Source organism: Rhineura floridana, chromosome 8, assembly GCF_030035675.1.
Source record: "Rhineura floridana isolate rRhiFlo1 chromosome 8, rRhiFlo1.hap2, whole genome shotgun sequence".
Classification (NCBI taxonomy): domain Eukaryota; kingdom Metazoa; phylum Chordata; class Lepidosauria; order Squamata; family Rhineuridae; genus Rhineura; species Rhineura floridana.
In genome coordinates, this window is record NC_084487.1 from 123819789 (window position 1) to 123836591 (window position 16803).

The 16803-nt window shown below is 38.4% G+C and overlaps 1 protein-coding gene across 4 annotated transcripts in view; it reads right to left on the bottom strand.

Moving 5' to 3' along the window:
* Window positions 1–1121: 1121 nt before the first annotated feature.
* The window catches only part of ARFGAP3 (ADP ribosylation factor GTPase activating protein 3), a 47712-nt gene continuing 32030 nt past the window's right edge, over window positions 1122–16803 (bottom strand). For all 4 annotated transcript variants that reach the window (XM_061582329.1, XM_061582328.1, XM_061582332.1 and 1 more), the window contains 6 exons: window positions 15545–15667; window positions 12875–13009; window positions 10929–11052; window positions 10280–10370; window positions 4865–4986; window positions 1122–2746 (listed from right to left, as the gene is read on the bottom strand). In XM_061582329.1, the coding sequence (XP_061438313.1) occupies window positions 2729–2746; window positions 4865–4986; window positions 10280–10370; window positions 10929–11052; window positions 12875–13009; window positions 15545–15667 (613 nt within the window). In that variant the 3' untranslated portion in view covers window positions 1122–2728. The remainder of the gene's footprint in view (window positions 2747–4864; window positions 4987–10279; window positions 10371–10928; window positions 11053–12874; window positions 13010–15544; window positions 15668–16803) is intronic.

A 16803-nucleotide genomic window follows, 5' to 3' on the forward strand; every position in this document is an offset into this window, starting at 1 on the left:
CCAAGGTTTGAAATAAGTTTAAAATGGCCGAAAGCTCACAGCTACAGCAAACAAGGACTCTTGCTGAATCATTCACTGATATTACTGAAGTATACAGCTATTACAGAAGAATTTCCAGGTCTGCTTTCAGAGACAAATATTTGGCTCATACAATAAATAAACCTAAGGAAGTTCACTGGAAAATGCTTCCCCATTCCAGCTTCTTGTATCTCATCCAAGTCTCTTGATGGTCTCCTGGGGGGTGGGGGCTCCTGAAGGGGGATGGAGGAAACTGCTTAAATTCAGGCTTACATCCTAAAAATGACTTTTTAGCTTAAGATCATAGAAGGAAAGTTTACTGTCCCCACCTTCCCCTAAAGTCCCCCTACGCCAAGGGGAGGTGCAGGTGGCTGCAGGACAGGACAGGAAACTGTGTTGCTTGCCCAACAGACTTACACAATGGAACTTCCTGCCCCGCCGTGCACCCTCAAAATCTGTTCTAGAGAGTTGGGCAACCCTCTGAAGTAGATTAGGGGAACACACAGGTAAAGGTAGGAGAAGTTCTCTTGCACAAGCAGAACTCCGCACACGCAGTATTGGATACAACTCTTTCCTTCTGTTAACTTTGTTAACATCTCTTATGATCCAAGCCTCAAACATTGCTTGTGTCAAAACAGACACAAGAAAAACTTCACATACACAGCTGAATGGAACATGAGGCTTTTGCCAAGCTGGTTCCCTGTAATGAACAGATTACTCACAGGAGAAGGCTCCGTTCTGCTTTTAAATGAATGAGAGCCATCTCTTGTCGATTCATGTCAGTGCCATTGCTGCATGGGTCTGAGCTGTGGGCAGAGGTTTTCTGTTGGGATAATGTGAACCTGTATCTCAATTTGTTGACAATGTCATTATGCTTTTTTTAAAAAAAACTTCTGGACTATGCACCTATCTTTTCAGAATCCACCTGACTCTTTGTGTATTTCTATGAATGCTGAACCCTGAATAACCTTGTGCCAGGAGCCTGTATCCTGAAGACATACACACACATTTTTGCATTACTGACAGTTATGAAGCAAAACTGAGGCAATTCATGAAATGTTACATTCAATCAGGCCGTAGAAACCAAAGCTTCACATGTAAAATTACAATTGATTTCAAATTTTATTTAGCAGAAATGACAGCTGTTCAAGAAAAGAAAAATAACTGATACAATGAAGTTTTTTGGCAATCTTTCAGGCCATAATATTTTCAATTCAGTTTGTTTTGAGCATTTATGATTCTAGGCTGTCTAAAACACAACCACTCTAAAACACTTTTATGCAGAAATTCAGTGTTTTGTTTTTAAATCTACAACATGGTATTAAAATTCTTAAGAATGTTAACAACTCTAAGATATTTAAACAGTCTGTCTGGCCCTGCAATTTTTATATGTAGATTCCCTCATATCTATGTGTGTGTGTCTGTGTGTAAGTACTTCTATACATACACACACTTTAGTCTTAATTTTATACATCATATTGATTGTTTAAAAGCACTTAAGGAGTTTAACTTGCAATTCAAAATAAAACTTAAATTGTATGAATAAATAGACTGTCAACAAACAAAAGTGAGATCTTTTAACATAGGACGAGTTTGTCCCATAGCCTCTAGGACAGGGATAAGGAATCTATGGCCCTCCAGATGTTTTGGACTAGAACTCCAATCATCCCTAACCGCTGGCAATGCTGCCTGAGGCAAATGGGGATCCAACAACATCTGGAGGACCAGAGGCGAACCATCCCTGCTCCAGGCAAACCTGTTTACATGAAAAAACAATGCTTTAAATACGACATCACTTTCATATTAGAACATAGCGATTAACTTCCATTTTGAGTCATGTACATGTTCATCAGTATTAGTCTGAAACTATCAAGACATCCTGAATACCATCCAACACAGAGTTTGATACACTTAAGCCCACTGAAATAAACACATTCTTAAACTTTATGTTGGCCCTTCTCGGTTTAGATGTCCTGCACTCTGTCTCCTTCTCGCTTCTATGTGCAGCAAGTTCAAAAGCATTCCCTAGGCTTCTACCTCTCCCCACTCCTCCTTCCAGCCCTGGAAGGTAATGCCCAAGATCCCTTCATTACTTGAATGTGAGGTCTCCCTCAGCCGCATATTGGAGTATATTTAGTAGGTTAAATCATTTTGGTAGGGGAAATCCCACGTTCAGTTACCTGAGGGATCACTCTGTCCAGATACCACTTTCTACACAGATCAGATAGGAAGGGCACAAGATCAGCGGCCACTCCAAATCTCAAAAGTGTTATTTATTGGCTGTAACTTAAAGTTATCACTGACCACTTTTTCTGCAGCTGACAGGTAAAGCTTATGAAAAGGAATTCATTGCTAGTCTATTAACCATTTTGTGTAAGAGATCAGCATTCACCACATATGCTTCTCTTTCAGAACCAGACTGATGGCAGTGATGGTAGGAATGCTATTCGTTGCACAATAAAGGCATGAACAGAACATATAAAACTAATAGAATAAAAGCAGAAGTAGTAACAAATTACTACGTTAGATGAAAGATGCTAGGAGTCAGAAAGGACACATTGTAAAAACATACAGGTGTCAAATCAATTACAACAAAATATTCTATAGTCTTATGGTAGCCTTCATTTAAGATCTGCACGATGATCACTGACAGATGTATATTTCAAAAAAGCTCCTTTTCTGTGTATCCAGTTCAGCTGAATACCAATAGTTAAGAACCATACCGATCCTGGGAGGGGGGGGGGAGGAATGAGCATAAAAAGAACAGGTTACCTCTAGTGCAAAGAAGCAAAAATATACAATCTATGCAATATTATCACAAATTGAAATTAATACCCATTTATTTCGTTATTTTAGTCTCTTGAATAAATGGCCTATATTATACAGCCACAAGAGTGGCTGTATACTATAGCCAGCATGGATTTTTTGCATTCCATAATGTTCAATTGAAAATACCCCACACGCCATTCTGCTGCTTCTTATCAGCTCATTTCAAAACAAAACCTTACAAAACTCATAGTCTTGAACTCAGAAACGCTTGCTTAACAATCCTCTAAGTTTTCATGGCAATGCACAAAACACTCAGAGAGAATCTAGAGTTCAAAGTGTAAAACAAGAGGGAAAAAATCAAAACTCCTGTTGGACATTTTTCTGTCAGTGGTCTCATAATTTGTTGAAATTAATTAAAAATCAGCCATGTTCACAGAGTACCTGTAATCCTATTACCGACCTTGCTGAATACTCTGACCTTCATCTTCTGCAGTTTATAAGTTTTTAAAAAATGCAAGGTTGATTTTTAATTCATTTAAGAAATTTAACATTGGACTCTATGATAGCGCAGGGCATGCTCAATTAAGAACCAACTGTTAGTGTTCTAAAAGTCAGACTCAAGCTGCCTGGCTTGGCTAATCATGCCAGATGTTCATTTCACTTTGAACAGTCATGGATTCCCCCAAAGAATCGTGCAAAGTATAGTTTGTGAAGGGTGCTGAGAGTCGTTAGAAGAGTCCTATTCCCCTGAAAGAACTCCAGTGGCCAGAGGGGTTTAACACTTAGCCCCTCTTCTGGGGATTGTAGCTCTGTGAGGGGAATAGGGTGTCTCCTATCGACTCTGAGCATCCTTCAGAAACTTCACTTCCCAGGATTCTTTGGGGGATGCCGTGACTGTTTAAAGTGGAATAAAGGTCTGGTGTGGATGTGGCCAGTGACAGTTTTGGTTTGACTACATGTGCCTGCTGTAGAATAAAAAGGTGGGGGGAAACCCTGAAAAACAATGATACTGACCACAATATTTTCCTTTGGAAAGGAAAGGCCTTTCCTTCTTCCCAGTGTCCACCCACCCACTCACTGTATGCTCAGAGGCACGTGTTACCAAATTCTTCCAAACTGCACAGGACATGGATTGGACTGTGAAAGACCAATCCAAAGTGTGTTTGCATTTTGACAAATTTGTAGGGCAATACAATATCTCAGAGAGGAGGTCAGGCCTCCTGCTCTCCTGGTGCATTCACTATAGCCCCTCAATTTCCCTGCTATTAAAAGTTTGACAGAAATATCTGTTGGCTATAGGTACATTCTAAAACTGCAAGGGTTTTTTGCCTATTAGCAAATAATGCCAAGCACGAATTACAAAAATTAAGATTCAAAGCTTTTTGAAAAACTGCTGTTTGAATCAGTAGTTCAGTCACAGATATTGGTGATAACCTAGAGAAGCAGCTTGAGAAGTAAAAATAGGAATTCTCATTGCTGGGTGTAGAAAGAAACCTCTGTGGACATGGAACTCTGTGCATGTAAGGGGCTGTCTTACAACCTCACTGGCAGAGGTCTCATGGGCATTAATGGATCTGGCTTGTTCAAACAGATGTCTGTACAATTTACAGGGTGCAAAAAATACCTGTGCCCTGTAAAAAAAATGCAACGGCATAATAGCTCTACTCTATTAATTAATTAATTTAACAAGATTGATATACCACTTAATCAAAAAACCTTCAAGCAGCTTACATAAAACATTCATAAGAAAACACCTATAAAATATCTTATGAATTTAAACATATAACTATGAAAATGAATGGACTGAAACCTATCTCCATCAATTCCAATGTAAAAACCCAATATGACCAACTTTATGCAAGGTCAGTGAAGTTTCAGCCAAGTTATAAACACAACTATTTTACCCTAAAGGACGCATCCTAGTTATGAGAATCACAGAAGTAAACCTTCAGAGTTTGCACATGAAGCATGTTCCAGTTTCTCATTGGTTATATATAGGTAGGCCTGCTCTCCATGAAAACTACATAAAACATGAGTTTCATATTTGAAAATGTCCTATTTCTGCAGGTTTGCTTACCTGAATAGAAGTCATGACTCCATTTGCCAGGACAGAAAGCCTTCCAGCAACTGATCTCACCCCTTGTTTAAACTGAGCCATATCGGGAGCAGTGGGCAAGACATTTGAAATATTGTAACTGCCTAAGGAGAGAGGGAGAAATATATTTTGTTGTTATGCACAAAATGGTGCAGGTTTCCAAAGGTAATTTCAAAAGAAATTGTATGAGCCTAATTAAACTAATGATCTAAAATCTGTAAAACAAAGAGACTAGGATGTGTAATTTAGTTATTGAAAGGTTTAGGCTATTAAAGATGTTCAGAGTTGCATGACAAAACATTCCCTAATGTGGTGTCCAAATCTGCAAGTCTGAACAGCACTCAAAATTGAGAAACCTTGTTCTGAGTTTGTCCTTTGACTTTTTCTTAAACAACGTTAGAGATTCCTGATAACCTAGAAAGGACTCTTAGCCAAAATGTACAAATTCGTCACTCTGGGGAAAAGAGAGGATTAATATTCCTGCATCTACAGCAGGGGTGGCTAGCCTTTTACGGGCCAAGGGCCAAACTGATAGTCAGCCACCCCTCCAAGGGCCACATGCCAGTAGTGGCTGTGGCCAATGTATATGGATCCATGTACATTCTCCAGACTTGCAGACCACACAGACACAGACCACATACAATCAGACATGCATGTACACAGCACTCTCACACTACACACACAAACACACACCATTTCCAGCCCTCCTCATTCGTCCCAGTAGCGGAATGGGTGAAAATGCTGCCTTTTACTCTTAAAGAGCAGAGGGCTTTATCTCCAATCTTCGTGTTGTAGTGCTTAGCGTAAGACTGGAGTTAAAATGTTCTTCTGCCTGTTGTTTAGAGAGGATTACTGAAGAGGATTTTTAGATGATCCCTAAAGAATAGAGGGGGGGTGTTATCACCCAATCTGGAGATAAAGCGCTCCATCTGCCCTTTAGAAATCACTCTCAGATTGGGAGAGAAAACAGAGGAGGCTGGTGGATCACTTCCTGTGGTTTGGCAAGCCAGATCCATTCTGTAGATTAGCTCCTCCCCCTCCCCCTTCTCCCCATCTACAGTAAGGGAATTGCTATCTTGGCTAATATAGCAATATAGTTTTTTATATACAAATTCGTTAAAAATATTATCAATCATACTATACTCCAAGTGAAAACAAAAAAGGGAGCCTGACAACACGTGTTAATGTTGGCACTGTCATATCCCTAATGCAGACTTACTCATATTTGGCGGCACTGAAAATCATTTCAAAAATTTTGGAGTACGATCTTTTAGGCCCATAATCTCTTAATGGTAAAGGTAATAACAGGAGAGTATGTTCCTAAAACACCACAGATCTTATTACCGAGTATTCTAGGGCATTTGGTATAGATGAACAACAGGATTTTGGTGAATAATCTTAGGGCATCAGCTCCAATGTTAATAGTTAAATACTGGAAAAAATCAAAGTTGCCTCCACTTGATGTAAGAAAATCTGGTACACGTATAGCAACATTGAAGATGTCAGCATTTTTTTTTTTTAAAAACCTAACCTGGACATGCTCAAGCTTTCTGTAAAAGGTATTGGGGAAAATTGTAGTATTTTGTAACCAATTTTGTAAGGAAGGTATACTATTAAAAATTCTGCTAATCATAGGGATCAATAATTTTTGTAATATTGTCCAAGTTTCATTATACTGTGTTATAAAAACTATTTATTTACTCTTATAGGCAACTGTTAAACTTTCTTGCTCTCTTTTTATCTTCCTCCTTCAGCACTATTTCGTACTTTTATATTTTCTTAAGCTATTTCAGCAAAATAACAGTGTTTCTACTTTCTATACTAAAGTAGTTTTTGAAATCAATAAAACAGTTCTATTGTAAATATGCAGGGTGTAATGCTGAACTAAACGCAGGGTATAATGCTGAATGAAATACGTTTATGCATCTACCTTAAGCTAACTTTCAATGCCATTTTCAATAGACCTCTATTTTGCTCTATAGACTACCAGAGTGGAATTGTCTTTAAAACAGTAACTATCATTCAAACTATTTCAGCACATAAGGTGTATCATGTTACTCATATATACGTTTATATATGGCTATGCAGCAGCATACTGTGTACCAAGGTTCTGACAAACTTTTGTGGCAGTAATTCTGAAGAGGACTGTTTTAAAAAGTCCTTTAGGTGAAGGAGCCATTGCGGTGATCATTACAGAGAAAACGCTCACTGCATGGACTGCAGTCATGGCTCATAAGAACAGAATGCTTTAAACGTCTCAGTTTCTAAACACACTGAATTCCAAATGTCAATACTGTAAGAAACTTTTACAAGACAAAATGAAAACTAGGGCCTTTTATGTTTGAAACGCATCTTAATGAACACATTATGCTGAATAATGGTGTAATAGATGCTGATGTTTTAAGAACATTTTGATACACTGATGTTTGGCCGTCTGTTGTTTGAAACTTGTACGCCTCCTGTATAATGTTAGCCATGTGATAGCAACCTGATGTGATGGCCAGGGAGATGGGCTGCACTGCTGGCTCTGTTCCCATCTTCTGGACATTCATGTGTTGGTACAGATATTGGTGCCAATGTGTAGATATGGGGGGGGGGGAAAAGGAGATTGTAGTGAGAGGGCTAGCAGCATAGCTCCACCCACCTTGGTCAAAACATGGAAAATGTGTGAAGGTGGCTTTAAAAGCAAACTAATTTATTTTTAGGGAAACTACTCCAGTGTGTATTTGCTGAAAGGAGTCCTAAGCAAATTAATCAGAAGATCACAGAATACCAATTCCCAATTTTAATAAGTTTACCTTTTAGAAATGGGGATGCCACAGCATCTGATTGTTCTGATGTGCAACCTATACTCTGGACAAGAGGCTACTGTAAAGACAGGATACTGTAAGGACAGGAGAAACTGGTTCCCATCGGAAAGGGTGCGAGGCAGGGGTGTATTTTATCACCCTATTTATTTAATCTATATGCAGAACATATACAGAAAGCAGGTTTGGATCAAGATGGAGTGAAAATTGGAGGGAGAAATATCAGTAATTTAAGATATGCAGACAATACCATACTACTAGCAAAAACTGGTAATGATCTGAAATGAATGCCAATGAAAGTTAAAGAGGAAAGTACAAAAGAAGGACTACAGCTGAACATCAAGACTAAAGTAATGACAACAGAAGATTTATGTAACTTTAAAGTTGACAATGAGGAAATTGAACCTGTCAAGAATTATCAATACCTTGGCAGTCATTAACCAAAATGGAGACAACAGTCAAGAAATCAGAAGAAGGCTAGGACTGGGGAGGGCAGCTATGAGAGAACTAGAAAAGGTCCTCAAATGAAAAGATGTACCACTGAACACCAAAGTCAGGATCACTGAGACCCTGGTATTCCCAATCTCTATGTATGTATGTGAAGATTGGACAATGAAGAAAGTGGACAAGAGAAGAATCAACTCATTTGAAATATGGTGTTGGAGGAGAGCTTTGCGCATACCATGGACCGTGAAAAAGACAAATAATTGGGTATTAGAACGAATTAAACCAGAACTATCACTAGAAACTAAAATGATGAGGTTATCATACTTTGGACATATAATGAGAAGACATGATTCACTAGAAAAGGCAATAATGCTGGGAAAACAGAAGGGAGTAGAAAAGGAGGAAGACCAAACAAGAGATGGATTGACTCCATAAAGGAAGCCACAGCCTGAACTTACAAATTCTAAACAGGGTGTTTTACAACAGATACTATTGGAGGTTGCTAATTCATAGGGTCGCCATAAGTTGTAATCGACCTGAAGGCACGTAACACACACACACCCTTTTTTTTTAATCACCCTATAGTTTCCTTGAAAATCAAACATTCTGGATCTGGTGCATGAACAGTCCAATGTGAGGTGCCAGCCATCAGTGTTAAGGAACATGTGGTGTGACTTCTTCCATCCAGCCATCCATTCTAATGCATAGTATAGGTTGGGGTCTTAAGATTTCTAATGTCTATTCCAAGTGATATTTAGGTATCTTGAAAGATTTAAATATTTGCAACTTTTGTTAGATTTTCAATATCCACAAGTTTTGATGCGTTTTGATAGGAATATCTTTTATATAAAACTCATACTGTATGAGAAATAGAAAAGGACTGGGGGATGTAAATTGATGCTCCAGCCCACAATAATGTGAAGTTCTAAAATTTAACTCCATAATGATCACATTACTACAGTCACGGCTGTGTTTAGGCATGAAAATACATTAATTTGTAGTATAATGGGAATGATCCTCGGGGAATCTTGTGCTCATGTGCTCCTATGTTCCCCTTTGTTCTTCCAGTGTGGCCGTAAGGAGGAAATGGACACCTTTCACTTTCATTTTTATCAACTGCAGTACAGAATTGTCTCTGAACCCCGAACTAATTTTAACTATGGTTTGCTGAAACAAGTCAGCTTCATAATCCATGGATTAAAGTTGGCTTGTTTCCAACAACTAAAACTGGTTGATATGAAATGACAGCCTTTCACATATAGAAGTCTAGTAACTTCATCAGAGGCACACACAAACACAAATAATATATAATATCCAGCCAACATCCACATTGTTCACTTAATAATGTAAACAGCAAGACAGACAATTAATCATTTTTGAGGTTAGTAGAATACTAAACTGGATCAAGCTAAGAATAAATTCATATGACCCAAAATCCAACATATAAGAATTCTGCCGGATCAGGCCTAGGCCCATCCAGTCTAGTATTCCGTTCCTACAGATACCCATGGGAAGTCCTCAAGCAGGACCCAAGTGCAACAGCATTCTCCCCACCTGCAATTCCCAGCAACTAGTATCCAGAGGCACTCTGCCTCTGCCATGCTTCAAGTGAGCATGCAAGCAGATCTAAGGCACAGTAAAGCTATGATCACCTGACTGCTCTGTTTTCAACACTGACGCATGTAAACTGGATGCAGAATTATAGGCAGGACTTTCTGAGTCCATAACCCATTGGACATAAAAGGAGACCTCTACAAATAACATTAAAGCATTAAATACTACCCAAGAACTTGATGGTCCTCATTTCTCACGTGTTCAACATGACCCATATGTTTTAATAGTGTTAAAGTAGGTATGTTAATGATTTTCAAGAAACTGAAGGTGGGGTAACATGGGCCTCTCTCTGCTCAAGGTGCCATCTGGCCAGGAGCAAAAAATATGTCTCAGCAGATATTAACAGCCCAATCCTGAATAGGTTTACTCTGAAGTACATTAGAGCTAAGTTATTATTTTCTTGTCAGTATGTTTAGGATTACAGTCAGCACTGTAACTAGCACAGCACTGATTGTAAGCTGCTCAACAGGACCCATTTCACACAATTCAGAATAGCAAAAAGTCCATCTACTTTGTTTTCCTTTCATACCTGATGGCTGTTTCTTCTGTTCTTCAAACAAATCAGCTGAACTTATAGCAGAGTTTCCAGAAAGCCTCTCTAACCGAACTCTAGCTTCATACTATGAAAGAGTTAAGATTTCAATAATAAAAATAACAACGATGTACTTACATGTCTTTCACACTCTAGGCGAGATTATTTCTACTGTTGCAACAAAACTGAATATCGAGGCAAAGTCAGCTCTGCCAAAAAAGTGCTCACTAGCACTTAAATACCTTACGTGAAATAGTTTATTAATTCCAGTTCTTAATTCGCTTCCCAGTTACAAATACAGAATATTGGTCTACATAGCTTATCAAGTACATCTGAGGGCATAGATTATAGAGAAAGAATGTTACATTTTTCTCCTCCTTATATAAGAAGCCACCCAAGTATAATTTACATCAAGAAAAATATTTTACATGTTATTAAGCTGAAATTCAAACAGTTGGATTTTTCTAACTTCACGTTTAAAAAAATGGGGAGGGGGGAGAACAGTGTTACACTGCTTTGTCTCAAATCACCAATTTCCACAAGAAAAACTTCATCTATTCTGCCTATAGCAATGCGATTAAAAAAAAAAAAATCTGCCCCCGAACCAGTTACTAATTGCAAAACGTTGTAAATGATTTGTACTTACTTCAGCATGGTCTTGCTTTCCAAAGTACGTATCTGATGAAATAGCTTTAACATTGCCAAATTTCCTCTGTGCCTCATCTGTGCTTGCAGAAGGTTCATACTCAGGTTTGCGACGAGAGGAAGGCCTAAAAACATTGTTCCACATGGTAACATCTCAGAGGAAGTAGTATTATCTTTTTGAAAGTACTCTTACTGTATTGCTTATCAACCTGATGTTGTTAGTAGATTTATAGCTAGTAGTTTTAGCTATTTATAATTAACAACATTACATTTTAACAATAATTTTATCAACTCTCAACAAAAATAGTGGCATCCATTCACATAGGAAAAAATTCAAAATGAAACCCTCCATATACGTGGATAAATAAAGTGGAAGATTTATAACTAGAGCCAGATTCAAAACAATTTGTAGAACACAACTGCATCTCTCCTACTGCACTTACTCAAAATCCTTCTAGCCTCCTAACGTTCTTCACATCAATTACAATTCTTAGCATACCTAAACAACCATGTCCATCCCCAAATCCCATCTGAACATGGACCATCTACATGCCCAGTTTGGACCGTAAGGACCTATTGCAGAATACTACTTGAAAAATTTAACGCATAAATAATAGTAATGATGGCAAGCAGAGATGTATAACATCCTTCTGTTGCAGAATGCTGATGTACCAATGGTGTGATTTCACCTAGTTTATTTTACTGGTTAGATTATGTGCATGTTTAACATACTGTGATCCATTTCAGGTGGAGCAGGATGTAAATAAAATATATAAATTCTCTCCAACTATGCTACCAACCTAATCATTTTATTTAAAAGACCATTCACAGGAAATGTTATCATTTTCACAAGAAGCTTGCAGTGCACATGTCCCACTTTTACAGATAAACCTCAAGGAATTTAAGGCTTTCGCTGCTGTTACTCTTTCTTCTACTGTATCTTGATTTCAAGAAATGGAGAGGATTAAAATGCACTGCTTAACTACAACTTTAACCACCACAGGACATAAACTGCAATGTCTGACAGATTTGGAGAATACCACTTTTCACACACAGAAACTACATCAAAGCCTATGATGATCCCTAGAACAGTAAGCAAGAAACCTTACTTATAAACCTAAAACCTTTCCTTTTAAAATCTAGAACACAGTAGTTTTAGTATTTAAAAAATCCCCTTGTGTTGTGGATTTTGTATACATTTAAAGGGAGAAAATCCTATTTCGCTGGCCATTTTCTTGTGAGAATATTTTTAGAGGCTTCTGCCCATTTAGATGCTTTATCAATAAATTTCTCATGAGCTCATCATATTTAAAAAAGAGACCAGGGAGAAAAACAGTAGCAAATGCTATTCCATAATAGCCTTAAAGAAGCCTGTGCAGAGAGAGAAAGATTTTAATGTAGCCATGAGCTGTTCACTGTACTCAGTAGTCAATATTTGCCTACACATAGAATTTTCCACTTGAATACTGGAGTATCTTAGATACAAGTGTGTAGGTTTCTGTCTATCTGGTTTGCCTCTGGGTGGTCATTTAATACTACTAGGCTAATTCACAAAGCAGCAATATATTGATGGTAGGAACAGAGGAGAAATTTGGTTGGTTGGTATTTGTAAATTCTAATTTGCATCTCCAGGACAAAAACAAGGACCAGAATATAATTATCCTTCAAATTTTGCATATCTCCAAATTTTACAATACAATTCTTGTCTTGAGAATGTACCAAAATGCATAAAAATACATATTCTATGATAAAGTAGACTTAGAAATGCATACATTGAGATAAAATACATACTGAAACAAGTTCTTAAATATGATTTAAATACAAGATTCGATATGGATTAAAAAAAGCAGATTGATGCAAAAATGTAAACAAACTAATCTGACTGGTTGATGAAACTATTCACATGACAGTTCTATTCATATAAAGGGTTACATTTTCTTTAGGTACCTATCTGAATAGCCTGCAGTTTTTGAAGACAGAATTGTATCTACATCTCTGTTGCTCTCTTTCTTCCAGTAGGAATCAGAATTGTCATCCCACTTAGAAAAAGTGCTACTTCTCAACTCCGATGAATCAAAATACCTGGGTGACAAAAGAAAACATTAATGCAATGCTGCTCTGCAGACTCCCGTGAACTTCTGTGCAAGGAAGAGTGAGCATTTAGCTAACAAGTGCCCTTGGGCATGTGACACTTTGATCTAGTTCCATCCAAAGGCACTGCTGTTTATTACTTAGAAGGCACCACACACTGTTCCATATGACTTGGTGGATTTAAAATCATGTTTTTATTCATACTTTTATTCACATTTTAACAGAATACGTTTTACCATTCAAAAAACAGAGTTTGATGTCTCTTCCCCCCACCTACCAATTTACAGTCTTACTTAATTACACATTAGGGCAGGAGTAACCAAGATGGTGACACCCAGATGTTCTGGGCTACAAATCCCATCATCCTTGACCATTGGGGCTGATGGAAGTTAGAATATGAAAACACCCGGAGGGCACCATGTTTGCTACCTCTGTATTAGGATAAAATTATTTCACCTGAGATAGGTAGCAAAAGGCCCATAAAAATGAATAATGAAAAAGCTTCATTATTAAAACCAACATCACTTTATCACTGTCAGTTTAAGACCGTTAGATAAAATAAAGAATAATGTCTGTCCAGTTCAATGAAACCAGATTCAAACTTTAATCCAGATAATGCCCAAATGAATGGTCTGGAACCAATACTGAGGCTGCAGTATTTCCAAAATTAAGCAGATTCAGACCTGAACAATTGCTTGGATAGAAGACCAGAAAAGGTCAACCAAAATGATCAAGGCGATGTTGCAACTCCTGTATGAGGAAAGAGGACAGCATTTGTGTTTTGTTTAGAGAAAAGGCAACTAAGAGGGGACAAGATAGAGGTGTATAAAATTATGCATGGTGTAGTTAGTGGACAGAGAGAATTTTTCTCCCTCTCATATAATACTGGAACCTGAAGTCATCTAAAGAAACAACGTTGAGAGATTCAGAACAAACAAAAGAAAGTACTTCTTCACACAGAGCATGAATTATGGAATTCACTCCCATAAGAGGTAGCGAAAGCTATCAACTTGGATGGTTTTAAAAGACGATTAGACAAATTCATGGAAGATAAGGCCTTCAGTGTCTAGTAGCCACAATGGTTATATTCTGCTTCTACTGCCTGAGGCTGAATGCCTTTGAATACCAGTGGCTGGGAGAGTGCTGTTGCACTTAGGTCTTGCTTGTGGAGTACCCACAGACATCTGGTTGACCCACTGTGAGAACTTGACTAGATGGGCCTTGACTGAGTACTTGACTAAATGGGCCTTTGGCCTGAACCAGCAGGCTCTTCTTATAATCACTGGGAGACTGGGATATTATATCCCATTTAAGAGTAGAAAATAATATGTAAGTTTTTTTAAAAAAATCTCCAAATTTTGTCTCAAATCTATCCCTCCCCATGCCATATTGTACACTATCCCAGAGCATCCCATAGCAATAAGCAGCAGATTCTCAGGGACGTACTGGGTGAGAAAGCCCCCAGAACTCTACCTGCAGTTGTTTTGATTCAAGACCCTGGCCTGGTTCACATGATCAAACCATACCTTAATAAATCAAGATATGCATGAGCATCATGCATTCACATGCAGCCCCCTTCCTTCTACTTGCCTCCTCCTTTCATGCAAGTGAAGAAACAAGGCAGGAGCAACAGTTCAACATAGCTTCACATTATCAGCCAACTTAGGCCCTGAAATCGGCAAGGAAGGCCATTATTGCTGCCCCACTGTGTTGTGACCCAGGATAGGGCCTTTGATGTGGTGAACTACAAAATTCTCTCATAAAGAGGGACAGGTTGCCACTACCTCATTGGGCTTCTGGGCCAAGTTAAGCCATGTCTGTTTGTCCAGGCCTTTGGTGGAATTTAACTGGATTGTCCAATGTCCTAGGGCTTTTATGAACAGCTCCTGTTCTCTTGTGTACTATTTGTGAGGATTTCTATCTATTTTGATTGTTTTGTTTTACGTGTTATAATTTTAATTACGTTTTGCTTATATGTAAACTTGCCCTGGGATCTATTTTGAAGGATGGTTTAGAAGTACCATAAATAAATCGTGTGCACACCCAGGACTATGGTTCTCCCAAACAAGCCAGGATTTGGAAGCTAACTTTAAATCATGGTTTAATGTCTGCTTCAGTTTCTTTCCTCATTCATGTAAAAGGAGCCACATGTACATGCAACAAGCTCACACATACCCTGACTTATTAAGCCAGGATTTGATCATGCAAACTTCAGTATCTTCAGATTTTTTTTTAATGGCTAGGGGAGATATTTATGAATAAGGGTAGTTCATGGATGAGCAGGGTATCAAATCATCCCTGACTACATGAAAGTCCACCTGAAAACAAGGTTTGTCATCATTCTTCCCCCATACCCTTATTTTTCAATGCCATTTTCAACTCCATCCATGACCTCCACTTTTATTATTTTCTAAATTATTCGTACATTGCGTAAGTTGAAACTGCTTTCAAGAGTTCAGTCTAAAAGTGTTACTAACTGAGTAACACTTTCACCATACCATCCTCAAATAAATAATAGTTTGTTACCTTGAACTGGAGGAAGAATAAAACGAGTCATCATCATCACTGTACTTTTTCCTTGGTTTTGCACTTATAGGTGTTTCTTGTTCTATGATTTGCATATCTGAAATTACTGAATGGGAAATACCACTGGGGCAGGAGAGAAGAGGTGACCACATTAGTTTATAAAGGGACAAAAAAGAAAGTCAGAGAAAAGAACAAAGCTAATCAATGTAATCAGATTCTCAGGAAAAATCTAACAACTATACACTAAGGCCTGTTACAAAAATGAAGCCCAATACCACAAATCAAATTTCAAACCACCTAGGCCACAATACCCTTAATGGGGGGGGGGGAGGAAACTTTCTCCAAGCTGGGGTTGCTATAGAGCAGCCTTTCCCAACCAGTGTGCCTCCAGATGTTGTTGGACCACAACTCCCATCAGCCTCAGCCAGCATTGCCAATGGTCAGGAAGATGGGAGTTGTGGTCCAACAACATCTGGAGGCACACTGGTTGGGAAAGGCTGCTATAGAGCAATGGATCTCAGACTGACGCCAGATATTCTAACGATGCTAGGACAATGACCAGGAATACTGGAACTTCTGTTCGACCTATCCGAATGAGTGACTTTATTGGAACGGAAGATAGTTTTGTAAGTTCAATACCAATGGGGGGGAGGGAGAATGCACACACTTCTAAGGTATTCATGTGAGAGAGTGGAAGGTCCTAGAAAATGAAACAAAAACAGCAAAGATTTATTTTATTTTATTATTTTATTTATAAATTTATATACTGCCCTCTCACAAGCCATCAGGGTGGTGTACAACAACATATAAACTCTTTTAAAAACAGTACAGATCATTAAAACGACTGGCTACTCTAATCATTTGAACAACTGCATAGGCCTGTGGGCATAAAATAAAGTCTTCAAGTGAGGATGTCTGCTGAATCTCTGCTGGAAGAGGGTTCCACAGCATGTTATTATGGTATTAGTTCTCATGGGTCAAAACCCATTTCATCAGATGCATGCAGTCTTGCTATTTATACTTCTGACAGAAAGTGAGTATCTGTATGCATCTGACCAAGTTTCTTCATGAAACGGATGCCCTTTCACTTCACAAGCTTAATTCCAGTGCCTACTGCTAGCTCTGTCAGTTAGTCTATTGCAGCAACTCAATAAAGAATCTTATGGTGCTAAAGAAGATCTGAGACATCCATTTAGTGGACTAGACCCCACTTCATTTGATGCATAAGCTCTGGGGGATTTTCCAGTGGATAGAGCAGG